General features: G+C 44.8%; 3 protein-coding genes and 1 pseudogene across 3 annotated transcripts; 3 read left to right on the top strand and 1 right to left on the bottom strand.

Annotated features, from left to right (window-relative positions):
* Positions 1-350: 350 nt before the first annotated feature.
* LOC103641635 (ubiquitin carboxyl-terminal hydrolase MINDY-3) lies at positions 351-27,829 on the top strand. The gene is made up of 7 exons (XM_020545701.1): positions 351-431; positions 8,486-8,641; positions 8,954-9,044; positions 9,131-9,247; positions 25,701-25,769; positions 26,176-26,247; positions 26,902-27,829. The coding sequence occupies exons 2-7, from the start codon at positions 8,490-8,492 to the stop codon at positions 27,715-27,717; spliced, it is 1,317 nt and encodes a 438-aa protein (XP_020401290.1). The 5' UTR covers positions 351-431; positions 8,486-8,489; the 3' UTR covers positions 27,718-27,829.
* Positions 1,086-4,067, top strand: LOC118473523 (uncharacterized). Its single transcript, XM_035963264.1, has 3 exons — positions 1,086-3,129; positions 3,253-3,404; positions 3,921-4,067. Exons 1-3 carry the CDS (start codon positions 1,086-1,088, stop codon positions 4,065-4,067), a joined length of 2,343 nt encoding a protein of 780 aa, XP_035819157.1.
* LOC109943005 (ubiquitin carboxyl-terminal hydrolase MINDY-3-like) lies at positions 9,361-11,399 on the top strand. The gene is made up of 2 exons (XM_020545702.2): positions 9,361-9,815; positions 10,469-11,399. Exon 2 carries the CDS (start codon positions 10,526-10,528, stop codon positions 11,285-11,287), a length of 762 nt encoding a protein of 253 aa, XP_020401291.1. The 5' UTR covers positions 9,361-9,815; positions 10,469-10,525; the 3' UTR covers positions 11,288-11,399.
* LOC103641636 (G-type lectin S-receptor-like serine/threonine-protein kinase At2g19130) lies at positions 19,962-22,574 on the bottom strand (annotated as a pseudogene).

The raw sequence follows: 27,829 nt of genomic DNA, 5'->3' as shown, positions 1-27,829 counted from the left end.
TTTGGTGTGTATATTTTGTTGTGTAATGAACTTATAATACAGATGTTAGGAGTATTTTTGTAAAATGGCACTTGGTGCTAATGATAGATCTATGTCACGATCCCTGCTTAGGGAACACAAGAAGGTGCTATTATTAATTTATTTGTCATCGTGGGTCGTGGCTTGCTCTAGTCATTTACTAGAAACTTCTTCGGATTGACAAGGCCAAGTACCAACATTTACAATCTTGCACTATTTGTTGCATGTGCACAAAGTTGCTTGGATATAAAAACAGTGCTAAACATATTATGCTTTTCACTACAGAACTGAAGGACACATATTCTTCTTTGTCTTACTGTTTAAACAATTGCAGGTTTAGCTCTGATCCAGAAACAACTATGGGACTTGTACAACATGAAGGAGGTCCTTGTGGTGTCTTAGCAACCGTGCAGGTATATGAGATTCCTTCATTTTCTTATGGGTCAAATTCACCAGTCGCTCATGAAATTGTTTACCAGTGCAATCTAGGCTCCTAAACTTTTTAGCCGTGATATCGAGGTCCCTAACTACCTAAACTTGGTTCTTAACTTATTAAGTGTGCGAGTTGAGGTTCAAATACTTGCCTACTCTGTCTGTAGTATGTCTCAAGAACTGCTAAATCAGCATTAACATAAGTAGGTACTTGCTAATTAAGGAGATCTGAAGCTCAAGTGTAACACTTAGCAAGTTAAGGTACCAAAATCTCCATTTTATAAGCTTTCAGGGAGCAGGTACAAGTTTAAGGACCATCAGTGCATCTTTTTTCTTAATTCTAACTACTTGAATGTAATTTGTGGCATATATTGGGGTCAGAAAGCTTCTCATTCCCTTATATTCTGCTCAAAATTTCATTGTGCCTTAAAGTGTTGACTTCTAATGTTCTGTTTTTAGTTTCTGACCATGTGTTATCAATGATGTGGATTAAAAAATTGAAAATGTATGTTGCTTTCATGTATTCTAGATATAATTTTAATTGATAAAATGGTAACTACTAATATTCCCCTTCTGCCAAGTGGAAGATACATCACCAAAACCATTTCACTTGAGAAGCAGTGACGCATACAGGTATGTCGCCTCGCCCTCTGCTCCCTCCGCCGCCTCCCCCATCGCCCCCTCCGCAGCTATTCCGGCCACCCAAAATCCATCAGGTTTACCGCCGCATCTCCGCGAATCCTTCTCCCTGCCTCTCGGATCCGGCTGCCCCTGCTCCAGTTTCTCCGTGGGATGGGTCTTTCGGCGTCCTTGATGGCGGTCGCTTGCTGGGGAGCGTAGTTACTCCTCGGCCGGCCGCGGGATCTCGCGGATCCGCGGCGGGGGGTCGGGGCGGCCTCTCGGGCGGCTCGCCAGCGTCCGCGGTAGGTGTACCGGTGGACCTCAGCCTTCAAGTCTCCCAACCTGAAGGCGGCCACCATGTCGCATCAGCAATTTCTGAGTCCGCCTTCAATGCCGCGGCGGAAGCCCGCTCATCGAGGTTCAGCGAGCATGAGAAGGGGAAAGGAAAGGCAAGTGAAGAGCATTCAAGCTCACCAACCAAGCTGTCAGCGAGATCTTCTCCAGCGATTCAAATCCAGCAGCAACAAGATCTCTCCGATGCCCAGGCTCGCGAGGATTTAACTCATGGCTGGGAGGTAGTCCGCCCTCCCTATTGGTGGCGTAGGCATAGGTCATCAAATCAGTATTCAGGCCAGCTCCAGTCGGTCGACAGGGAGGAGAGCAGAAGGAAATTCATCAGGCATGCAGATGGGAGGTGCCTTAATTGTTTTGCCCAAGACCATAGAGTGGCGGTGTGCACCAATCCAACAAGATGCTGGCGTTGCTTTGGGGTTGGGCATCGAGCTCGTCTGTGCCCCAAGCTTAAAAGGCCATCCTCTCCTCACAATTCTTCACGCTCCTTTCAGCCAAGGCCAGTGCCTCCCCTCCCACGGCAGTCAAGCAAGCTCAACACCACCTCCTACCTTCGCGCGCTCACAGGGTGGTCGCCGCCCATGGCTTACCCTGGGGACCCGAGGGCTCGTCCAGACCTGGAGACCTGTGCAGTTTCAGCAACCGGCGACATCAAGCTTAGTCGCGACTCTCTGGTGGGGCGGGCTGCGGTGTGTCAGCTTAATGGCAATAGCCATGACACCTCTCCGCCCCATGTGGAGGCGGCTCTCTGGGACCAGTTAGGCATTCACAAGGAGAGGCTGCAGGTATTGAAGCATCACCCGGAGCAGTACTTGGTAATTTTCTCAGATTCTAGGGATCGGCAGAGGGTGGTTCGTCAAGGGGCCATTCCGCACAGGGGCCGCACCTTCAACTTTGAAGCATGGACTGAGCAAAGGTATGGATCGCTGGCTCGTTGGGAATTTCGGGTGCGCCTTCGCATTGAGGGTGTGCCTATTCATGCTTGGAAGGAATCGGTCGTGTCTCAAGTTATTGGAAAACTTTGCTCAATCCATTATGTAGACGGGCACACCCGTCGTCGGGAGCGCACTAGGACTTATGATTTGTGGGCTTGGAGTATCAACCCAAGTGGTATTGCTAAGGAAGTGTGGCTAACCATTACTGACCCAGATGAATTTCCTTCGTCTGATTTCCAAGTGCACCACTCAGCGCCTTCGGGGCTTAAGTTTGGTCTTTCATATAAGTTGCTAATTCATGTTGATGTGGTGGAGGACCTATCTTTCATTGAAGGGCGTAACATTCAGGATCGCAGAAGGCGGCGTGAGTTCGAATGGAATTATGGGGTTCCTGACTCTTTGGGTGAGAAAAGGGCGAAGGTTGTCTATCAGGATGCAGGGAGGAAGGGAAGATACCACCGAAGGGATGATGAGGATAGGGAGGATCCGGGCCGTGGAGGTCGCCATCTTCGGAGCAGGTCTTGGTGGGATGGGAGAGGCTCTCATTGTCGGGGGGCTGTTGATGACTGCTATTCCAACAACAGCAAGCATCATTTTAGGGGCAGTTCCTCCTATCGCAACCGAGGTTTTTCCCAAAATTCTTGGGGGCATGGCTCTTGGCTTTCCAACCAGGTGGCTATTGTGGAACCGCAGCACATGGATACCTACCCGTTAAAGCCTCCAAGCGTCGGCAAGAACGTCTCTTTTGCCTCCCCCATCGCAACTGTTCTAGGTGCGACAATCACTGGTGACCTGAGGGGGCCTTCTGTTTTTATTTCTAACACCCCTAGTACTGTCTCTGGTGCTTTTCATGACCCAATGTTGGATGAAGCTCTTCTCTATTCTGGTGTTGTAGGGGGGCACAACTCTTCGGTGATGTGCGAGGAGCGGCAGAATTCTGTTGCTCGGGTGGGGAGTGCGGCGTCCCCCCCAACCATGATGGAGGTGGATGGCTCAATTTTGTCGGCCAACACTGCTGCTCCTGAACCATCTCTGCTTCCTTCTGAGGTACAACCTTCTCCATGCCTAGTGGATTTTATCAGTTCGATAACAAGACCAGTTTCCCCTCCCCTGATTGCGCAAACACCTCTCACAAACCCTGATAGAACTGGTCTGAACCGGTTTCCTCATGAATGCAATCACTCTGCTCCTCACCTTATCCCTGCAGACAGCTTGAACCATATACCCTCTGATATTGCTGTTGAACCAGCCTTACCACAACCTCATGTACATGAAACAAATGGGTGCAGTCCTTTGCATATTCTGGGAGCAGCCTCAGAACCAACCTCAACCCCCCAAGATCAGCTGCCAAAAACAGTTCCATTTTCTGGACCTTCCACCTCCACACAAATGCCAATTAAAACAGCTGCCTACGCTGTAACTCGCCATAGTACAAGACTAGCAAACAAATCAAAAAAACGAGACGGTAAAGGGGCGATTCAGATTGCCCAAGAACTGCTTGCTCATAAGTTAAAAGATTTGGCCCCTAACGTTGCTGACTCACATAATGATTTGGTTCAACAGCTTGTGCAGCATTTTGATCAACCACTGTCCAAAGGAAAGATTGAGGCCATCAAGAACCTGCTGGAAAAAGGGAAGCAGTTGAAGAGGAAGGTCAGGGGCACCAAAGTCGCGCCAGCTGTTCTGGCTTGCCCATCTGCGCTGGTCTAATGGTGGAGCTGGCTCAGTAGGGTCGTCTTCCTATTTTTATCCATGTTACAGTCTGCTGGAGTGTTGACAATAGTTGTGTGTCAGGGTCTGTTCCCTTTTGGTAGTTTTAAAACTAGGCCTTCCTACAAGTGTGTGGAACGTAGTAAGGTGTCAGCTTGGGGGGAGCAAAATCAGTTTTCTCCCTCCCTTCCTGTCTTGTTTCTGTCCCTGGCTTTGTACTTGGTCTTTTGCGCCCAGCCTCATGGGAATTGGGTCAGTCTCTTGGCCTTGTTGATGTTGCAACATTTATCTAGTAGTCGATTTTTTTCTTTAAATGTCACAATCAAATTGTAAGGTGCTATGTTGGAATGTGAGAGGTCTAAATGACGCTGCCAAGCGGGCGAGTGTACGCAATATGATTTTCTCATCTGGTGCAACAATTGTTTGCCTGCAAGAAACTAAGATCGCTAATTGGACTACTACGCTGCTTTGCCAAATTTTGGGGCCGAATCTTGCTGCCCAATCAGTGGCGCTACCGGCCACTGGGACCTCTGGGGGCATTTTGCTGGCAGCCCATGACCGTTTTTTCCAACTCCACTCCCCGCATACCTCTGATCACACAGTATCTGCTTCTATTACATTACTGGCTGATGGCACAGATTGGTCCATTACAGGGGTCTACGGACCACAGTCGGATCAGGACAAGATTCTCTTTCTTGATGAGATCACCCACCTTAAACAGATCATGCACCCGAAATGGCTCCTTCTAGGGGACTTCAATTTAATTTACCGTATGAGCGACAAAAACAACACAAGGGTTAATATTCAAATGATGAACCGTTTCAAACGAGTAATAGATGGCTTGCAATTGGTGGAACTAGCAATGAGGGGGCGTCGATACACTTGGTCAAATGAACAGGACATGCCTACTATGTCTCGCATCGACCATGTGTTCTGCTCTACAGAATGGCAGGACCTTTTCCCCAATTCCGATCTCCAGGCTTTGGCATCCATGACTTCAGATCATGCCCCTTTGCTCCTACAGGGGGATGTTACCTTGGATTTCTACAAGGGTTTTCGTTTTGAATCATATTGGACCTCCATGCCCGGCTTCAAGGAAATAGTGCAAAGCACTTGGGAACAACCAGTTCATTCAGACGACGCCATTCTACGTTTCCATGTCAAAATGCGTCGGACAGCTAAGGCACTAAAGATTTGGCGGAGGCAAAATATAGGCAACATCCCGCTGCAGTTGGCAATGGTGCAAGTAACTCTGCTACTTCTGGAGCGGGCACAAGAAGACAGACAACTCTCAGGGGAGGAACTGGAGTTCCGCCACTATCTTAAAGCAAAAGCCCTTGGATTAGCAGCCATCCAAAAATCCAGGGCCAAGCAACATTCCAGACTATCGTGGATTCGCCATGGGGACACAAACACCTCTTTTTTCCAAATACATGCAACGGTCAGGCGGAAAAAAAATTATATCAGGAACATCAACACTAGCTCAGGAATGGCAGTCACTCAGGAAGAAAAAGAAGAGGCGGCATTCTCACATTTCCAGAATGTTCTAGGGAAGAGCTCTGTTAGGACCATGGCTTTTAACTGGTCATCCCTCGACTACATACCCTATGACCTTTCACATTTGGAAGCCCCATTCACTGACCAAGAGATCACTGACTTAATTAAGGCTTTACCAGCGAGCCGCTCCCCAGGCCCTGATGGCTTCATTGGGATCTTCTACAAAAACTGTTGGGAAATTATCAAGGTCGACTTGATTAAGGCATTACAAGATTTCCATAACCATAAAACCTCAAAGTTACATCTCGCGAATGAGGCGCACATTGTTCTGCTTCCAAAGAAAGAGGGAGCTACAGAGTTCAGTGAGTTTCGGCCAATCAGTCTGATCAACAGTCTGGCTAAAATTATTACTAAGGTGTTGGCTGACCGTCTGGCCCCAATGCTTGATAAGCTCGTGTCCACCTCACAGAATGCTTTCATAAAGAAACGCTGCATTCATGACAATTTCCTCTACGTGCAAAATGTTATTCGTAGTCTTCACAAGAGCAATAAGGCAGCTCTTTTTATTAAATTGGATATATCGAAAGCTTTTGACTCTTTGAGCTGGCCTTACCTTCTAGATGTTTTGAAGGCCCTGGGTTTTGGACAAAAGTGGAGGGATTGGGTTGCGGCCATCTTGGCTACATCATCGTCTAGAGTTCTAGTCAACGGACGTACATGCAATAAGTTTAAACATGCTCGGGGGCTGCGGCAAGGCGATCCGCTTTCGCCTATGTTATTCATCTTGGCCATTGACCCCCTCCAAAAAATGATTGAGCAAGCAGCAAGATTTGGTTTTTTAAAGCCGGTGCTACCCAGATCAGCTCGTTTGCGTTGCTCGCTTTATGCTGATGATGCTGGAATTTTTGCCAATCCGGACCATACGGAGCTGCAAAATTTACGACAACTCTTGACAATTTTCACTAATTGCTCAGGCCTCAAGTTTAACCTAGCAAAAACGGAAATCTTTCCAATTCGTTGTCCATCAGATACGGTCAGCTCACTCATTCATCTTTTTCCCGGGAGGATCTCAACCTTCCCTGGAAAATACTTGGGTCTTCCTTTACACTCTAGGAAACTTCGACGGATTGAGGTGCAGCCTCTAATTGATAAGATTGGTGCTAGACTAGCAGGTTGGAAGGGCAAGCTCCTATCAAAAGCTGGTAGAGAAACACTAGTTAAGACGGTGCTATCATCTCAACCTATCTACCACTTAACAGTGTTCCCACCTCAAAAATGGGTCATTCAGAGGATTGATCGTATCCGACGCAGTTTTCTTTGGAAGGGTGATGGTCCAGAGAATTCGAGTGGTGGTCATTGTCTAATCAATTGGCAAGTCACAGCTAGACCCAAGTCTTTGGGAGGCCTCGGGATTTTAGATTTGGAACGCTTCGCACGGGCACTACGTCTGCGTTGGATGTGGTACAGCTGGAAAAATGAGGACAGAGCCTGGGTGGGTCTGGACATTCCCTGTGATAAAACTGATCAGGACTTGTTTCACGCCTCTACGGTGGTCACAGTGGGCAATGGCAATAAGGCATTGTTTTGGAAATCCAATTGGATCTCTGGGATGGCACCTCGTCACATTGCACCATCTCTTTTCAGAAAAACGAGACATAAGAATATCACGGTCAATAGGGGACTAGAGGATAATAGATGGATATCCAATATCTGGCCGATTCAGGAAGGTACTGAAATTCAAGAATTGTTGGCACTGTGGGAAGCCATCCGTGACGTTGTAAGGGACGTTGAAAATGAAGATCAAATATTATGGCGCTGGACTGCCAATGGCGAATACTCTACCCGTAGCGCCTACCAAGCTCAGTTCAATGGAAGCATGTCTAGAATAAAAATTGAAGCAATATGGAAGGCAAAAGCGGAGCCTAAATGCCGTTTTTTCGCGTGGACGCTCCTACATGAAAAGATCCTCACAGCTAACAATTTGCAGAAGAGGGGATGGGATCACAACCCTATTTGTCCTCTTTGTCACATAGATCCGGAAACCCCGAGTCACCTGTGCAAAGATTGTAGTTACTCAAAAAGCATTTGGCGGACTTTGTTACATTGGACCAATCTCAACTCTTTAGCAAACCTAAACTATGATGGCCAGTTGCATACTTGGTGGAGAAGATGTAGACTCAGAATTGATAAGCCAAGACGAAGGTTATTTGACGGGCTAGTAGTCTATTTTTGGTGGAATATTTGGAAAGAAAGAAATAGGCGAATTTTTCAAAATTCCGGGAATGATCAACTTGTCGTCGCCCATCAAATCAAGGAGGATGTCTTGCAATACAGTGCGGCTTTCTCTTTCTTTTGATCAGAGAGTTCTCTAGTGGTGGTTTTGTTTTTTCTTAGTGGTGGAGTTCTCTAGTGGTGGTTTTGTTTTTTCCTCTTCTTTTCGCTTTCTTCTTTTTTCTTGAATTGGCTGTAGTTGGTACCTTGCTGGCCTGTAGTCCCTGTATTTGGTTTTTTCTCCTTCTATTAATATATTCGGCAATCCTCTTGCCGTCCTTTCGAAAAAAAAAAAAAACCATTTCACTTAACTTCCTTGAAGAACGTTCACGTTGGTATCATCTTTCTCATTCAACTCCACAGTATCATTTAGATCCATCCTGATGAAAGAAATCCTTTTTTTAATAATCTGAAGTCCAGACAGACATGCTTTGAGGAGATAGGTTGGTGTATCCAATTGTTGCATCATTTTTTTAATTAAGATAACTTCTCAAATATATACTCCTTTGTATACATGAAGTCACTATCTCACTTTAAAGTTTCATGTTTTTTTTCAATAATCTAACTATCTACTTCATTGCCTGTTGCTGAATTCTTTTTGCGCTCTGCAAGCTTAACATTTCTGATGGTAGCTTATAATTGGTTTGCAGGCTTATGTCCTTAAATATCTTTTGTTTTTTTTCTGATGACTTGAGTAATCCAGAGATCAGTAACCCGCTGTATACTCTGGGACAAAGACGCTTTTATCAGAGTTCTTTTGCTGCAGGGGATGATTTTTCATCCCTTACTGATGATAGAAAGACAAGGTGGTTTCTCGTTCCTTCCAAATGGTGCCGATTTCAGTATTTTATGTCATTATTTATCTGTTCACTGTTTTCTACGAGCCACTATTCTTATGGAATGCTGAAATATTAACATTTTGGATAAATTGAATGCACACAATTTTCGAATAATTACTCTAAAGAAACCCTATACATGTATTTGCTGGAGACTCCAAATGGTTGCATATCTGTTTTGTGTTATATAATAATATTATACACTCCATAGGATATACATCAATGTACTCTTGATATTTTTTCTTTAAGCTAAATAACTGTCACTGATGATGTTCTTTGTAGAGCATTGGTTCATGCTATGGTGGAGATTCTTTTTTTATGTGGAACTGGGAAAAGAGCTGTTGTAGCATCTGTTGCACGTGCCAATCGTGGAGTAAGTGGATGTTGTGGTGATCAGTTGATTATAATCTTTGAGATATTTGGATGTGGCTAATAATGCTCTTATGAAACTTATTGCAGAAAATTGATGCAGCTTTGGAAGATCTTTCTGTCGAATCAGCAGTGGATCTGCAGAAAGTTCTTAAAACAAGTACATTTACTTCAAGGAAGGATGCATTCAACACCCTTTTGGCTAACATTCATTTGTTTCAAAGTCGACTGGGAGCCATGCTATTTCTTATCTCTGCTTTGCTTTCACGAGAATTAGTATGTGTTCGTTAGTACTAAAGTTCTCAACTTGCTTTCATGAGGATTGGTCCCCTCTTGACCCAATCTTATGTTCTAGTTGAAAACATAGTTTTTCAATCTTAAGTTCTAGTGGAAAACAAAGTTTTCATTTGTTAAGGCCCTGTTTGTTTCCTTCCAGGATTATATAATCTAGCTTATGGATTATATAAGCACCTAATGACCTGCTTATAGATTATCATAATCTAGGTATCTAGATTATATAATACACCTAATAATCTGTGTTGTTTGTTTGTCTCTTAAGTCTTAACTTATTTAAGCTGAATTATATAATCTAGAGGGTAAACAAACAGGACCTAAGTCACTTAAGTGCCCATCAACCTGTTTGCTGAACCATGTCAACACTATCTTTATATTCTGACCATGTATAACTGTCCTTTAAGTACAGGAAGATATCCAAGCAGACAGGGATGATCCAAGCCAGCCATTGGTCACTGCTCCATTTGGTCATGCTTCACAGGTATAGATATCATTGTCATAAACATACTGGGTTGTCCCAAAACATTAGGCTACACATATTTCAAAATCCAAACTTTGTTATCTTCGACTAACAATTAGTCTAATTATATGGAAAGTTTCTGCTACAATAGTGATTACATTGGATTTGTATAGAAATATTTTATAGCAATCAAACCTTTGTTAGCACAAATGATATATGTAAAAGAGAAATCCGTGGGCAAAGTATGACCTTGAGGACTGCATCAAGCCAAACCGCACCTTATACTCTAAGCCATATGGACCACCCGCTCGATCCGCCCCTGTGACCGACTTGGGCGATTAATTGCGATTGATCCAAACCGACTTGGACGATTAATCACGACTAATCTTGATTAATCAGACGACTTGAAAACAGTGGTTGTTGGCTCCAAACCCATATCCACACTCACCTAGCCAACAGAACACACATATCTCTGTGTTTTATACTCTATACTTATAAATGGAAATTGTATCAACATACGGACATGGACACTTTGCTAGTAAGATATTATTTGCCAGTACCATGTTTATATTACATTATAGTAACATTTTATTCTATATTTATTTTGCACAGCTTTCATCATTATTAATACAATTGTGGTCAAATAAGATAAAGTGACTTAATTGTCTTATCAGGAAATTGTGAATTTATTACTCTGTGGAGAGGCTGTTCCAAATGTATTTGATGGCAAGATGGACCTTGGTGGTGGCATGTCCTTGAAGGGCATACCAAACAATGTTGAAGTTGGTTTTCTTACCCTCCTGGAATCACTAAATCTCTGCAAGGTTGGTCAGTACTTGAAGTGCCCAAAGTGGCCGATATGGGTTGTGGGAAGTGAAAGTCACTACACAGTCCTTTTTGCCTTGAACCCCAACGTTCAAGAGGAGAATGAGCTGGAAGAGCGCGAATCAAAAATAAGGAGGGCTTTTGATGCCCAAGATCAAAGTGGAGGTGGAGGCTTTATCAGCGTTGAGGGCTTCCAACAAGTCCTCAGGGATACTGACATAAATTTTCCTTCGGATAAACTCGAGGACCTATGTAATGCTGGAATTATAGTATGGAGTGAATTCTGGCAAGCATTGCTACAGTTGGATAAAAGGGCTGGAGGCATGAAGGATCCAACTGGTCTTATGGGCAAGAAGCAATTCACCATCTTCCACTTCAATGGAATTGCCAAGTCTGTGCTGAATGGGAATGCGAGTGCAGGTGGTTCATGTCCTATACAGAGACCCAGGTTATGCAAGCTAAATGTCACTGTCCCCCCAAGGTGGACTCAAGATGAGTATCTGGCTGATGTTGTAAGCGCATCAACCAGCAGCAGCAAGGACGACAGTATTCTTTCTCTAGCTCCCCCAGGTCAGACTAATCAGCACGCACCATTGGTGGACTGCATTAGGACACGGTGGCCACGAGCTGTTTGTAGCTGGGTTGGAGATGTTCCAAGCATTGTCTGACACAGTGGATGTCGTGTGCGCACTAGTCGCTCTAGCTATGTTGCTCGTAACCTCGTTCTGAAGAATCTGCTCAGAGCAAGCCACTTGGAGCTTCCTGATTGTTCATGCCCTGCAAAAAGGAATCGCCCAATTACATGGTTTGTTCGGTCAAAATGAGTGATGTTTTAATGCGTGTTATTAATCAAGGGCCTGGATATTTTTTTTTGCTTTTATTGACATTAGATGTACACTTGATTTATGGATATGTTGTGTCTTGGGTTACATTCTTTTCTGTACACATATAGTTTCGTTTGTGTTTTTCATTTCATCTGACACAGTGAGTTGTCTAGCCAGAAGCCTGTTGAGTAAACAAGGATCAAACAATCAAACTTGAACGATCATATCATGCCGCTGTACTCTTTGATTTTATGTTTGGGTCAGTTTGAATTTGCTTAGGCACTTCCCATTGAGACGCACTCTCTGGGATGTGTGGGTCGAAATAAAGCCATGTATTGAAACTTATGAAGTATTTTATGTTCTATTATCACTGTTCAAATTTGTTGATCAATTGAACTGTAGTTCAAATAGTTTAGTTAAGGTAAGTTGCTTGCCGAGGTTTACCACATAATGATAAATCTCGTGCACTTTTTTCTAATCTCAGGTACATGAGCTTCAGGGATACTTGATGGAATGAGAGTAGTGTACCGGTGTATGTTTGTTGATATATATATATATATATATATATATATATATATATATATATATATATATATATATATATATATATATATATATAAAATGCACCTGGGTGCATTCTCTATATTGAATGCACCCAGGCGTAAGTCCTGTTTCGCGCGCCTCCCCGCCCCCGCCGCCGCCGCGCGCATCCTTATCCCCGCGCCGCCGCCGTCTCCTCCTTCTTCCTCCGATCCTCTAAACCTAGATCCCGCCGCCGCCGAGCGCCTCCCTGTCCTCGCGCCGCCGCGCGCCTCCCTGTCCCCGCGCCGCCGCGCGCCTCTCTGTCTGCGTGCCTCCCTGTCCCCCGCATTAGGTGGGATTGCAAGCCCGCATTATGTGTGATTGCAACTGTTGTATAATTTTACTCAAATATCTGTTAAAAAATATAAATAAAATGATTGCAACCGATGGTGTGTTGTAATTGCAACTGCTGGTGTAGTGTGGATGCAACTGCTGAGTTGCTCTTATGTGATTGCAAGTACTGAATAACTCTGAGAAATTTTGTTAAAAAATATGATTGCAACTGCTGGTCTGGTGTAATTGCAACTGCTGGTCTGGTGTGATTGCAACTTCTATATAACTATGTCCAAAAATCTGTTAAACAAACAAGATTGCAACTACTGGTCTGGTGTAATTACAACTGTGGGTCTGTTGTGATTGCAACTTCTATATAACTATGTCCAAAAATATGTTAAACAAACAATAATTGCAACTGCTGTCTGGTGTAATTGCAACTTCTGATCTGGTGTGATTGCAACTTCTATATAACTATGTCCAAAAATCTGTTAAACAAACAATGATTGCAACTGCTGCCTGGTGTAATTGCAACTGCTGGTCTGGTGTGATTGCAACTCCTATATAACTATGTCCAAAAATCTGTTAAACAAAACAATGATTGAAACTGTGTCTAGTGTAATTGCAACTGCTGGTCTGGTGTGATTGCAACTTCTATATAACTATGTCCAAAAATCTGTTAAACAAAACAATGATTGCAACTGCTGTCTGGTATAATTGCAACTGCAAGTCTGGTGTGATTGCAACTTATGTGAAGAGGTTGAGCCGTTCGCGGAGGAGCCGTTCACGGAGAAAGAGGGGCGGAGGCGGGAAAATGAAAAGGTTCTGTCCGGAGCGTGCGGGAGGGACGAAACCGGCCTGGGTGGGACGGTTGGCTCGGACCTGGCACATAGGTTCGGCCTGGGTGCATTCTCTATATTGAATGCACCCAGGTGTAATATATAAATACATATATATATATATATATATATATATATATAAGTACAATAAGCCCAGGGCTCCGATGCGGTCTGCACACCTGGTCAGGGATTCCTGTAGTTAAATAGAGCCCAGGGCGCTAAATTATAATACGAGTTATGCTTATGTGTGTATCAGTTTATGCAAATATAGTCTGCGCATATTACGTGAATCGGGCCCACGATCCTGCCCACGCGCTCACAATTATCTAGTCCCACGCCGTCACTATAAAAATACCCCCACGCCGCCAGGGATTAGGTTTTAGCGGCGGCGGGGGTTCCCTCGGGCGTGCGAGCAGGCGCCCGTGAGCAGGAGAGCCCCGGCCGCCGCGACGCTCTCCAGCCGGCGAATTGGCGGTCGTGGAGGGGGCGCGAGGAGGAGCCTCAGCGTCCGCGGCGGTACAGCTTCAGGAGGCACCGGTCGGGCGCGGCGGAGTGGGCGGCGGTGGTGCTGTTCATGGTGCTTGCGGTCGTGGTGCTGCTGGGTGCCGTGGCCGTCCTTGTGGTGGTGCTGCTGCTGCAGCCCCGCGTGCCGTACGTGGCGGTGCGGGCGGGCTGGCGGTGCTCCGCGCCTACCCGTTCCGCGTGCCCGCCAGGGGCATCCTCCCGCTGGCGTACGTGGTGCGCGCGCAGGGCGCCCCGCTTCTTCTGGCCCAACGGCACCGTGCTCCCCTTCAGATGCATCTCCAAGTCCAAGTTCTTGTTCTTCTGACCGTCGTGCCCTCTGTATTGTCTAGTGGCTACTCTTCTGACCTCAGTTCCATGGCCGAGCGTGAGCGTGACGGATCAGGATTCAGGAACAGCAAATGGCTTCATCGTTTTCTTTCTTGTCTTGGATTCGTTCAGTTATTAATTCACCCCCATGTCGCATGTATAGGTCGGCAAAAAAGATTTTGTCTTGGGTTCTTTCTTATTGCATTTTACGCTTCCACTAAAAAGCAAGTGCCACATTCGTCGTTTTAAAATAGATCATTGATTTACGCTAAAATTCGTATTCATTTACGCTGTTTCGGATCACGTTTTACGCTTAAATCCACCTGACCTAGAACCCGAGCACGATCGGAGCGCGATTTTGACGTCGTAATTTAGGCCACATTCGTTGTTACGAAATAGATTGATGATGTACGATAAAATTTGTACCCATTTACGCTGTTTGGTTCACATTTTACGCTGAAATTTGACCAAGCCAAAATCCGTGCACGATCGAACGTGATCAATCTACGCTATTTTAGCTAATATAGGATTTACGCTAAATTTCGTATTCATTTACGATGTTTTAGCTCACGTTTTACGCCGGAATCTGCCCTAGCCAGAACCCGCGCGCGATTGGGTGCACGCGATTTTCACGCCGTAATTTTGGGCTTCGTTTGCTGTTACAAAACAGATATATGATTTACGCTAAATTTCGTACTCATTTACGATGTTTTAGCTCACGTTTTACGCTGGAATCCGCCCGAGAAGAACCCGCGAACTGCGGCTGTAAATTAAAATTTATTTTCTTCTACTAATGCTCCTCGAACCGTAATTGTCCCTTTATTTACGCGATTATGCAGCACGTCTTTCCTTATATCAAACCGGTCAAGATTTATATAATGCATGGTTTATGCTATCATGTTACACATCGTTATGCAGTCGTAAACGGTGTGCACATGGTAATATTCGTTTCCGTGAGTCAAGGTACAAAATATCCCTTCTATGCATGATTTATGCACATTACTACATATATTTATGCGTGCGTATTTGTTTCCTCCCGTAACTGCGCCTTTATTTACGTGCACGAAGAGCACGTCTTTCCTTATCTCAAAACCGGTGGGAGATTTTAAATGTTGGAGCTTATGGTAATGCTTGAGTCAAGTTTTAGAAACAATAAATTCAGTCTTTATCATTTAATCAATGTGGTCTCTTCGGCGACCGGGCTAGCGCGAGGGCAGGGAGGGCGCGGGCGCGGCGGGGCAATGACGCGGCGGCGGCGCGTTGACGGCGGGCGAGGGCGAGGGCGCGGCGGCCAGGCGTGGGCGAGAGCGCGGCGGGGCGAGGGCGAGGGTGCGGCGGCAGCGTGGAAGCAGCAGCGACACGGTAAGAGAGAGTGAGAGAGTAAGAGAGAAAGGAGTTACCACAGACGCTATGTACGCGCTCTTTGCCGAGTGCCCGCGATCTGGCACTCGGCAAAGATTTTTTTTTAATTTTAAAATACTCTTTGTCGAGTGCCCCCGATCCGGCACTCGGCAAAGTCCTCTTTGCCGAGTGTCCCCGGGCGACACTCGGCAAAGGTTATTTCATTATACTTTGCCGAGTGCCACCCAGTTGACACTCGGCAAAGACTTCTTTGACGAGTGTCATCTCTGGACACTCGGCAAAGTATATTTTTATTTTTTTTATTTTGGCAACCAAACTTTTTGTGGTATGTTCCTACACTATGTAGACCTACATGTACCATTTTGGGACAATTAGAAAAGTGTTTTCTATAGCTAGTAGATTTAGTTCGTTTATTTGAATTTCTTTGGAAAATTCACATTTGAACTGCAAGTCACTCGAAACTTGGAAAATCGTGCATGCAAACATAATACTCATGCTATTTAGCACAAGTTACGACCGATTTCATGAGTGGACCAGAAACTTCGAGCACCATGCTCACTCAATATGGTCATGAACTTGCCATCTAGTTGTTTAAAAATTGTATAAAATACAAACAAAGTCAACAAATTATGAAACTTGTCCACGTGTCATGATACCACAACAGCACTGTACACCATTTTCGGCGGCCCCTGTTATTTTCGGCGGCTAACCTTTAGCCCCCGAAAATAATGGCCAATTTTCGGCGGCCGAGGTAGGCCGCCGAAAATAAATTTATTTTCGGCGGCCATGGACAGAGGCCGCCGAAAATTACGTAATTTTCGGCGGCCCCTGCCCATGACGTCGAAAATAAACTGTTTAAAACGGTCAGCGCTGACCTTTCTCTTTCTCTCTTCTCCCGACCGCTCTCTCTGTTCTGTTGCTCGCGCCGCCGCTCTCACCGCCGGACCCGCGCCGCCCTGCTCCTCACCGCCGGCCCCGCGCCGCCCTGCTCCTCACCGCCGGCCTTGCGCCGCCGCGCCGTGCCCTCCCCCGCGCCGCGCAGTGCCCCTGCTCGTGGGACGCGCGCGCGCTCGCCTGGCGTCGTCGCCCCAAAGCCGCCGCCACCGCCCCGAGCCGCCGTCGACCGCCGTTCAAAGCCCCGCGCTGCCCCCGTCGACCGTCGCCGTTCAATCGACTCCGTCGTCGTCGCCGTTGAAAGCCACGAACGTTAGGTATTTTTTTGCGTTATTTATTCAATATTTTTGGCGGTTGTTGTTTAATTGCCGCCGAAATTAATATATATTTGTGATTGTGTATGTTTAATTAGTTGTGTGATTAATATTATTATTTAATTCGATTTCATTAATGTATTAGTGGTATATGTGTTTTAGTAATTAGAGGTTATGCTGCCAAAATTATTGTGGGTCCTGGTAGCTTGCTGTGGTTTAGAATCTATCCTTGTCTATACATATAGGACCGATACACTTGATGAAATTGAATAATGGTTTCATGATATGGTTCGGTTTAACAGTCTCAGGCATGGTTGAAGACCGTGCATGGATATACAATGGCTGGAGTAGGAATGGACGTCATTCTGATGAGTGGGTAGCCAAGACCAAAGATTTTGTGGACCACGTATTCGCCTTGTCCTTAACCGGCACTGTCAGATGCCCTTGTAGGCGTCACGAAAACAGTATATTTCTTAATAAGGAAAGAGTTAGCCTAGATCTTTGTCAGTTTGGATTTATGCCCGGATATGAGGTGTGGGAACATCATGGTGAGGTAGTACCTAACAGGAATGTAGAAGAGGAGGAGAACAATGATTGGGCTGGCGATGATGTGATGCATGAGATGCTAGATTCGCTACGTCCAGAATTCAACCTAAGCTCCAAGGATCCTGCCACACCAGAGGTTTCCAGATTTTTTAAACTACTAAAAGACTCTGAAGAGCCGTTGCATGAACACACAGATGTGAGTATACTCGCTTTTGTGACTCGGCTCATGGCCATTAAGTCCAAGTACTTTTTCTCGAACAATTGTTACAATGAGATTTTAAAGTTATTAGGAGATGTGCTCCCAAAGCCTAATAAGTTGCCTAAAGACATGTACCATTCAAAGACAATTATCAAAGGTCTCGGTATGGATTATGAGAAGATTGATGTGTGCAAAAATAATTGTATGCTTTTCATGAAGGAGCATGCGGAAGAGAAAAAATGTCTGAAATGTGGACAATCTAGATTTGTGGAAGTCGTTAATGATGAGGGTGAGAAGGTGATGACAGATGTTGCACATAAGCAGCTCCGCTACTTGCCACTAACTCCTCGAGTGAAACGGATGTTTCTATCTAAAAAAACCGCTATGCACATGCGATGGCACAAAGGTGTCCGTGATAACGATGACCTAATCGTGCACCCTTCAGATGGCTGCTTACAACGCACAGGCGCAACAAGCAATGAACGTGAGTGTCTTATTTATTCTCAACACGCTCGATATTGGTTCTATAACTAATATATTATATTTGCAACAGTCTTGGTTTCCACAGCAGGCACAGCAGCAACCATTTGTTTTCCCTCAATTTCAGCCGCCGATGCCTCAGTGGGGATTACATGCTCCGCCACCTCCACCTCCACCTCAGGTTATTCAATTTAGTTAAGACTTGTCGTTTGTATCAACCTAATTTCAAATCTTTACTAAACTTGATTTTGTAGGGATCCGGGGTCATGGGCCACAACACGCCACCACCGGTCATACCAGCACCAGGAGGAGCTTATGCAGGGGAGGGAGCTTATGCAGGAGAGGTTAGTTTGAGAAACAATTTGTTTGAATAGTCGTTATACATGTAACCAATGCCGTTATTAATGTCATCTTTTTTTTAGGATCCAAACCCGTTACACGACTTCGTCGACCAGTTATTGGCTTCTGGAGGTAGTGGACACAACTCCAACGACCCCAATGTGTGATTAAGTTAGCTTTGTGCCGCACTGTGTTGTAATGAACTATTTGTGGACTTTATGTTTGTATGGACTATTTGTGGACTTTATATTTGTATGGACTCAAGTTTTATGTTGTGAACTCAAGTATGAATTTTCTGTTATTGTATGGAATTTCTGTTATTGTATGAATTTTTTATGAAATTCTGTTATTTTTCGCTTTTTTCAATTTTTTGCTCTGAAATTAGTAATTTTCGGCGGCCCCCCCTGGCCGCCGAAAATAGAGATTTTATTTTCGGCATTTTTAATTTCTGGCGGTGGCTGACTATCTGGCCGCCGAAAATAATCTGTTATTTTCGGCGGCCAGGGAGCCAGCCGCCGGAAATAAGCTATTTTCGGCGGCCAGGCCCTGGCCGCCGAAAATAAAGCCTTATTTTCGGCCAGTTTTTTTGGCGGCCAGAAGCCGCCGAAAATAGCTTATTTTCGGCGGCAACTGGCTTATTTTCGGCGGCTTCTGGCCGCCGAAAATGACTGTAGCTGTTGTAGTGTATCATATGTAGAGGCTGTGATAAAAATTTGAGAATGTTTCGAGAAAGTTGTGACGTATTATGTGTAGAAACCTAGGAGAACTATATTGAAACTCTATGATTTCATGTGTAGTTCTCCTAGGTTTCTACACATAGTACGTCTCAACTTTCTTGAAATATTCTCATTTTTTTCACAGCCTCTACATATGATATCATGACACGTGGACAAGTTTCATGTTTTTTTGACTTTGTGTTTTATATAATTTTTAAACATGTGGATGACAAGTTCACGTCCATATTTAGTGAGCATGTTGCTCGAAGTTTCCGGTCCGCTCCTGAAATCGGTCGTAACTTGTGCTAAATAGCATGTGTATCATTTTTGCATGCACAGTTTTCCAAGTTTCGAGTGACTTGCAGTTCAAATCTGAATTTTCCGAAAAAATTCAAATAAACGAACTAAATCTACTAGCTATTAAAAACACTGTTATAATTGTCCCAAAATGGTACATGTAGGTCTACATAGTGTACGAACATACCACAAAAAGTTTGGTTGCCAAAATAATAAAAATAAAAATATACTTTGACGAGTGTCCAGAGATGACACTCGGCAAAGAAGCCTGATTGACACTTGGCAAAGAATCCTCTTTGCCGAGTGCCTACCTTCGGCCCTCGGCAAAGGTTAACGGCCGTCATCTTTAGACGGCCGCTGACGGCTCTTTGCCGAGGGTTCGGCACTCGACAAAGCTGTCTTTGTCGAGTGAAATTCTGTACCGAGTGTCCTGCACTCGGTAAACGAGATCGTTACCGAGTGCAGGACTTTGCCGAGTGCGGCTCTCGGCAAAGGTTTCTTTGCCGAGTGCCCGACAAAAAGCACTCGGCAAAGGCCAGGATTCTGGTAGTGTTTGGAATTCTTAAACATGTATCTTTGTTCTTCCAATTTATCAATGACCAAAATAACTTCATTACAATTTGTAATCAAACGATTCAGGTTAGAGGTAGATCTGCTCCAGCGAAGTAGTTAGTATAATAGGTGATCTTAACATATAGCAACTACAAATATTAGCTCACTTCAAGCAAGCCCAGCACCCCCCCCCCCCCCAATAAACAAGAACGATTCTCCATTGGAGAGTGAAAAGATGTAGAAAAATGTTTCTACGATTAACAATTTTAGAGTAAAACTCTTGGAAATATCACATGTAGGAAAAAATTCATTTATACGCCAAGAGAAATAATATTACACGACGTACGACGTTACAAAAAATAAATTTATTTATACACTACAAGGCAAAACTGATGTTTGAAAAGCTACAGAGATGACACTCTCGTCTGATGTGATCCGCTTCCGGCAATAGCAGTGAGTAGCCTTGGCATCGGGGGAATTTCTACTTGGCATATTCCCTCCAGAAACTGCACCACCTCAATCATCGTGGGCCGATCCGACTCAAGATCCTGGATGCACCAGCACGCGACTCTGCAGACTCGTTCAGCTTCCTCCACGTTCAGCTCACCATGCAAGTCCGCATCCACAACGCTCAGAACATCTCCATGGAGAAGCTTGTGCGCAGCCTGCACAGGCAGATAGTCTCCTTGGCCTTCGGCACAACTGGACGAATGCTCGACATAGTTCCTCTTCCCCGACACGAGCTCTAGCAAGACCATCCCGTAGCTGTAAACGTCAACCTTGGGAGTAACAGGCGTCCCACTGATCCATTCCGGAGCAAGATACCCGACGGTTCCTCGCATCGTGGTCACGACGCGGCTGAACTCCCTCCCGAGAAACTTGGCCATCCCGAAATCCGCGATCTTTGGAGCGAAAGACGCGTCCAGAAGTATGTTCTGCGGCTTGATGTCGCAGTGTATGATGCAGTCCCGGCAGCCATGGTGCAGGTACCCTAGACCTCTGGCAACCCCGACAGCTATCTGGTATCTGGTGCTCCAGTCTAGAGGTGCACGACGGCGACAGCTCTGGAACTGGAACAGGTGGGAGTCCAGGGAGCCGTTCGGCATGTGCTCGTACACGAGTAGCCTCCTGTCGCCCTCGCAGCAGAACCCGATCAGCTTCACCAGATTTATGTGCTGGATGAATCCGACCGAGTTCACTTCTGCCCTGAACTGCTTCTCTCCCTGTGCGTTGCCCAGAGCTCCGTCGAGCCTCTTCACTGCTATGTCGGTCGAGTCACCTGCTAGGCGCCCCTTGAACACACAGCCGAAGCCACCCGCGCCTAGCTTCTCCGAGAACTTCTTCGTCGCGTCTTGCAGGTCAGCATACTTGAACGTAGCTATGCCAACGACGCTACCGCCTTTATCACTGTCAGCGATGGGTCTAGACCACCACTTCCCATTATTCCGCCTGCTGCAAATCACTACGACGACGAGAACCAAAACCAAAGCGGCAACACCAGCTACCATGGCAATCCTGTTGCCTTTCCCACTCTCTAGCTCTTTCGCATGCAGCAAGGCGAAGGTAAATCATCCCTTCGTTACCGTCAGCAGCTACGTTAACTAACTCGCCATGCCACAGGGAGCACCCATCTTCGCCGCCGTAAGAGTACGCGGTGCAAGAGCAGTTATTACTACTCAAACAAGCCTGCGCGCATTCGATCGCGCTCGACGCGTTCGGCATGGCCTGGCGGCCATTCTGGGGCAGCCTAACGCCTGGCATGGAGTAGAACTTGTCAGCTGGCACACCTGTCCTGTTCCTACCGTCGGCAGCACAGTTGAGCGGAGTGTTTCTGACGCACCCGCCTGTCCTGTCCTCGACCGCCCACTCCGCCGGCGACCGTACGGAGAACCCCCTCATGCAGTCGCAGGAATCCGCGTCGGAAGCGCTGTCCGTGCAGACGGTGAAAGGGCCGCAGACAGCGTACACGTCGCACTGGTGCGCTGGCTGGTTGTTCACCGTCATCCAGTCCTGCCCGGTCCACACGCGCACCTGGTTCCGGCCGGAGACATGCAGCGTGGTGCGGATGACCGTGCTCTCGTCGAAGATGTTGTAGGTGAAGTAGACCTCTCGGGCGTTGTCCACGAAGGTGAAGTTGGCGAGAGGGGAGCCTGCGGACATCTCCGGTATCGCGCTGAAGAACCCACCGGTCCACGTGCTAGACCAGTACACGGCAGACGAGTTCCACAGCATCCTGGCGACCCCGTCGTGGCCCATCGTCGACGAGTATAGACCTGAGGACAGATCGACGGAGTTCTTCCTCGAAACAAGCCGGCGGTCCAAGCCTGTGACCTTGTCCCACCCGATCTTTACGCCGGGTAGCTGGGTGTCCGTCGGGTAGTCGAAGCTCTCCCAGAATACGAGCGACGAGTTGGAGGAGCTGCGGAGGACGAGGTTGCCGCTGTCCAAGAGCACCGCGACGGTGTCGTTGCTTGTTGCGTTGGCCTGGGTAGAGGTAGACCAGACGATGGTGGTGGTGCCGCTCTCAGCTAAGACGACAGCCATGTTGCCGTCGCCGGAGATGGTGAGCTCCGGCGAGGTGGAGTTGGATACCGGGTTGTCCCTGTTGGCTGTCCACACTGGAGTCAGCACGGGGACTTTGTCGAACCAAATGCCGAGGTAGTAGGAGCTCCCTGGTTGGAGCTGGAAGAAGCCGAGCGCGAACTTGCCGTTGGCAGAGACGAGCTTCTTCCAGCCGGCAAGTGCTTGGCCGGGCCGTAGCGTGTCTACCGCGGCGGAGGGCAAGGGTGCATGCGCTATGACAAGAAGGAGCACATGGAGAGCAAAATGACGGAGACGATGCATGGCGGAGATAAATGCCGGAGCTAGCGGGGAGAGGTCGATCCGCCGGAGAGACAAGAGAACGAAGTTTTGTTTGAAGGAAGGGGAGAGGACGAATTAAGAAGTTGCTAGCTAGCTAGCTAGCACTAGCAGCCCGTGCGGCAAGGGGCTAAAATAGCAGTGTTGTGTGTCCAATGTTAGTGCTGTCGCTATCTCTGACTTGAGATAGTCGAATGCAATTGGCGTCCAATGCACGTTTTATTGACCTGTCTTCAGTCTTCACTACGATCAAAAACATATCTAAGATTTTATGTCTCTAATTGAATATGATAAATGACTCGTAAAAAACGTTACTAACGGAACTATTTTGGTGACTTGTTTTTATAAATACGTGTCACCCACATAACCACTACACCACCCACTCATTTATGTCTATATTATATTTTGCTTTCCCGCATATTATAACATGTCGAGTGTAAATTAATTATTTGAGACCATAAATTAATTCAAATGAAAAACTTGTCAACTATAAAGTTGCATAACTTTTTGAGATCTATAACTTTTACTTTAGTAGTCTCCTCATCCGAGGTCGTTTACAAAATTTAATTTTCAAATTTGAAAACTTCAAACGTATTTTTCTATGACAATATGATTTGAAATCAAAACATTGTCAACTATAAAGTTTCATAACTTTTTAAGACATACAGCTTTTATTTTGGTGGTTTTTCACCTGAGGTTGTTTGGAAAAAAAATCAAAATTTACTCGTCATGAAACAAATATGACGTCTGAAGTCAGTGACGTGTTTATATAAACACGTCACTAAATAGATTTGACGCATGAAACCAGCGACACGTTACGTAAAATAAAAGATGTCACTGTGCTAGTGACGCGTTTTACCGTAGATATCGCATGTGCACAATCGGTAGTGATGCGTTTTTAAAAAAGTTATCACAGTGAAAAATTAGTGACCTTTTTTTTAACAAGTGTGCGAAAGGGCCTCTAGTGTGATGGTTAAGGTTGCCGATAGCACTTCCAGGTCTCAAGTTCGATCCCCTAGGGGGTGAATTTCGAGTTGGGTTAAAAAAATCTACTCACTGTGCTCTGCCCACTATCGGGTTACGTCTTGTATGCCACTAATGGGGTCCAGGGTCGAGGTCTCGAGGATCTTTTCGACAGGGATCATGTTTCGATCTCTTATTAATATAATACCGAGAAACAATCTTTTCATCCTGACCGAGTTTTATTTAATAAGTGTCACAAACGATCACGTCTCATTTTTAAGCGATTTTGACGTGTGACAAGGGGCTAAAAAAGGTGCGACCGTCCCCAAGGGGCTAAAATAGGTGTGTGGCCAATGTTAGTGCTGTGCTGTTGCTATCTCTGACTTGCTCAAGAGATAGTCAAATGCAATGGGCGTTCAGTGCACGTTTTACTGACCTGTCTTCCTGTTCCTTCTAGATAATATTCTAAACTAGCTATTGACAATTAACGCACTATATACTTATGAGTATCTTATTCTAGAAAAAGTCAAGGAGATTTAAGTTTCTAAAGCAGCTATTGAGAAACGCGCGCACTATATACTCAATTCGGGTCAAATTTAATTTGTGAAGTGTATCATTAAAATTGATGCACAAAGCTTGTGTGTGTTCGTGAGACAAAAATGCGTGTTTGATTCGTGGCTAATTGTACCACACTTTAGCTAAGGTTAGTCGTACGAATTGAATAACTAAATTTAGACAAAAAGTTAGGCAAACTGTGGCAAGAAGGGCTGGGCAAAAACATCGTAACCCGAACCCAAAATACCTGGAACCCGAATTTCGTTCTGGAATTTCGAGTAGCAACTTGTAAAACCCGAATTTATTTCGGGTAATTCGGATATCATAATTGGGTACCTGAACTTTCATGTGTCATGTACTCGTGTCATTCCTAATTATTAGTTTGTGCATCTTTAATTATGTGTAAGTGTGCATATGACTTATGATTGTATATTGTTTGTGTTTTTTTGTCCATATATATCATTATTTAAACTGTATTTTTATACTAATTTAATATGGTGCATGTGTTTCTATGAAGTTGACACAACAGTTCGAATAGTTTAGAAATGCACGAACCCGAAATTCCGGGTACCCGAATTTTCGGATATTGTAAAACCCGTTGTAATTTCGGGTATTGATTCTCAAAACCCGAAATTTTAAATACTCAAATTACCCGACCCGAAACTTTCGGGTAACCCAAACGCCTACCCCTAATGGCAAGTTAGGCAATAAATCAAACATGCCTAAAATATCAACTACTCAACGATGATCGTGATGACTAGCTAGTGGAGTCAGACTTTTATGGTCAATAATTGATGCTGCTTGTCTTCTTCTGAGGTGATGTCTACGTATAAAAATAACATACAAGTAATTATTGTAGAAAGGTATTCGGTTGTCTCTAACAGAAAATTCTATATATTCCTCTAACTTCATAGTGAAAATTTCTTGCTTTATAGCATTTAATAGTGTTATCTAAAACCTTTTCTAAATATAGAGTAGGTTCTTTCACCCTTATATATAAAGATCCTTTATCCATCTCTATACTTTAGACAACAAATTAAGCAAAACTAATATATATATATATATATATATATATATATATATATAAAAGATTGTCAATAATATGTATCATGGGTATACCAAACAAAGCTTCATAGAAGATCCTAAGCCGAGGGACACATGGGCTCGGCCATGAGTCCAGGGACTCAGTTATAAGATCGGGAGGGGACTCCACAACCAGGAGGGATCTAGAAGCACAAATATATCAAATATCTCAATAGAATAAGAGATAAACTCAAATACATAGGGTACAACTCATACGACTCGTACTAGCCGACTTAGTGCCCACCATGTAACAGTCGTTCCCTTAGAATATAAAAGGGGGGAGGGGGTGAAAAAACCCTGAGGGCATCACAACATCATCGAAAGATACAACAACCAAACTAGCATATACAGAACATAAGGTATTATCTCACATCAAAAGCCTGAACCTGTCAAGAGCCTTAGACATTTGCTAGGGGTTGTGTAAGGACCAGGCCCCTAGCATTTGTTGGGGGTTAAACAAAGCATCTAGAGCTCAGGTACTCTCAAGAGGGCCCGACCATAACCAAGGTCTTAACCTCTTTGGGATCTAGAGCATTCACATGTAAGCCATAATTCAACACCCCTTTGGCTAACATTCCTTTGTTTCAAAGTCGACTGGGAGCCATGCTATTTCTTATTTCTGCTTTGCTTTCACGAGGATTGGTATGTGTTCGTCAGTACTAAAGTTCTCAACTTGCTTTCATGAGGATTGGTCCCCTCTTGACCCAATCTTATGTTCTAGTTGAAAACATAGTTTTTCAATCTTAAGTTCTAGTGGAAAACAAAGTTTTCATTTGTTAAGGCCATGTTTGTTTCCTTCCAGGATTATATAAGCACCTAATGACCTTCTTATAGATTATCATAATCTAGGTATCTAGATTATATAATTCACCTTATAATATGTGTTGTTTGTTTGTCTCTTAAGTCTTAACTTATTTAAGATGAATTATATAATCTAGCGGGTAAACAAACAGGACCTAAGTCACTTAAGTGCCCATCAACCTGTTTGTTGAACCATGTCAACACTATCTTTATATTCTGACCATGTATAACTGTCCTTTATGTACAGGAAGACATCCAAGCAGACAGGGATGATCCAAGCCAGCCATTGGTCACTGCTCCATTTGGTCATGCTTCACAGGTATAGATATCATTGTCATAAACATACTACTGGGTTGTCCCAAAACATTAGGCTACACATATTTCAAAATCCAAACTTTGTTATCTTCGACTAACAATTAGTCTAATTATATGGAAAGTTTCTGCTACAATAGTGATTACATTGGATTTGTATAGAAATATTTTATAGCAATCAAACCTTTGTTAGCACAAATGATGTATGTAAAAGAGAAATCTGTGGGCAAAGTATGAACTTGAGGACTGCATCAAGCCAAACCGCACCTTATACTCTAAGCCATATGGACCACCCGCTCGATCCGCCCCTGTGACCGACTTGGGCGATTAATTGCGATTGATCCAAACCGACTTGGACGATTAATCACGACTAATCTTGATTAATCAGACGACTTGAAAACAGTGGTTGTTGGCTCCAAACCCATATTCACACTCACCTAGCCAACATAACACACATATTTCTGTGTTTTATACTCTATACTTATAAATGGAAATTGTATCAACATACGGACATGGACACTTTGCTAGTAAGATATTATTTGCCAGTACCATGTTTATTACATTATAGTAACATTTTATTCTATATTTATTTTGCACAGCTTTGATCATTATTAATACAATTGTGGTCAAATAAGATATAGTGACTTAATTGTCTTATCAGGAAATTGTGAATTTATTGCTCTGTGGAGAGGCTGTTCCAAATGTATTTGATGGCAAGATGGACCTTGGTGGTGGCATGTCCTTGAAGGGCATACCAAACAATGTTGAAGTTGGTTTTCTTACCCTCCTGGAATCACTAAATCTCTGCAAGGTTGGTCTGTACTTGAAGTGCCCAAAGTGGCCGATATGGGTTGTGGGAAGTGAAAGTCACTACACAGTCCTTTTTGCCTTGAACCCCAACGTTCAAGAGGAGAATGAGCTGGAAGAGCGCGAATCAAAAATAAGGAGGGCTTTTGATGCCCAAGATCAAAGTGGAGGTGGAGGCTTTATCAGCGTTGAGGGCTTCCAACAAGTCCTCAGGGATACTGACATAAATTTTCCTTCGGATAAACTCGAGGACCTATGTAATGCTGGAATTATAGTATGGAGTGAATTCTGGCAGGCATTGCTACAATTGGATAAAAGGGCTGGAGGCATGAAGGATCCAACTGGTCTTATGGGCAAGAAGCAATTCACCATCTTCCACTTCAATGGAATTGCCAAGTCTGTGCTGAATGGGAATGCAAGTGCAGGTGGTTCATGTCCTATACAGAGACCCAGGTTATGCAAGCTAAATGTCACTGTCCCCCCAAGGTGGACTCAAGATGAGTATCTGGCTGATGTTGTAAGCGCATCAACCAGCAGCAAGGACGACATTATTCTTTCTCTAGCGCCCCCAGGTCAGACTAATCAGCACGCACCATTGGTGGACTGCATTAGGACACGGTGGCCACGAGCTGTTTGTAGCTGGGTTGGAGATGTTCCAAGCATTGTCTGACACAGTGGATGTCGTGTGCGCACCAGTCGCTCTAGCTATGTTGCTCATAACCTCGTTCTGAAGAATCTGCTCAGAGCAAGCCACTTGGAGCTTCCTGATTGTTCATGCCCTG

The sequence above is a fragment of the Zea mays genome, chromosome 10 (assembly GCF_902167145.1).
Source record: "Zea mays cultivar B73 chromosome 10, Zm-B73-REFERENCE-NAM-5.0, whole genome shotgun sequence".
Lineage (NCBI taxonomy): Eukaryota > Viridiplantae > Streptophyta > Magnoliopsida > Poales > Poaceae > Zea > Zea mays.
The sequence above is the reverse complement of the archived record's forward strand: the minus strand, read 5'-3'. Positions and strand labels throughout refer to the sequence as shown.

What these genes read in the sequence shown, in the direction of transcription:
- LOC118473523 (XM_035963264.1), top strand. Translation starts at nt 1,086, where the DNA reads ATGTCGCCTCGCCCTCTGCTCCCTCCGCCGCCTCCCCCATCGCCCCCT. An exon ending in CCCCATCGCAACTGTTCTAG is followed by an intron (nt 3,130 to 3,252) that starts GTGCGACAATCA and finishes CTGGTGTTGTAG; the next exon opens with GGGGGCACAACTCTTCGGTG. An exon ending in CATCTCTGCTTCCTTCTGAG is followed by an intron (nt 3,405 to 3,920) that starts GTACAACCTTCT and finishes TTGGTTCAACAG; the next exon opens with CTTGTGCAGCATTTTGATCA.
- LOC103641635 (XM_020545701.1), top strand. Translation starts at nt 8,490, where the DNA reads ATGTCCTTAAATATCTTTTGTTTTTTTTCTGATGACTTGAGTAATCCA. An exon ending in TCAACACCCTTTTGGCTAAC is followed by an intron (nt 9,248 to 25,700) that starts ATTCATTTGTTT and finishes CCTTTGGCTAAC; the next exon opens with ATTCCTTTGTTTCAAAGTCG. An exon ending in CTTTGCTTTCACGAGGATTG is followed by an intron (nt 25,770 to 26,175) that starts GTATGTGTTCGT and finishes CTTTATGTACAG; the next exon opens with GAAGACATCCAAGCAGACAG.
- LOC109943005 (XM_020545702.2), top strand. Translation starts at nt 10,526, where the DNA reads ATGGACCTTGGTGGTGGCATGTCCTTGAAGGGCATACCAAACAATGTT.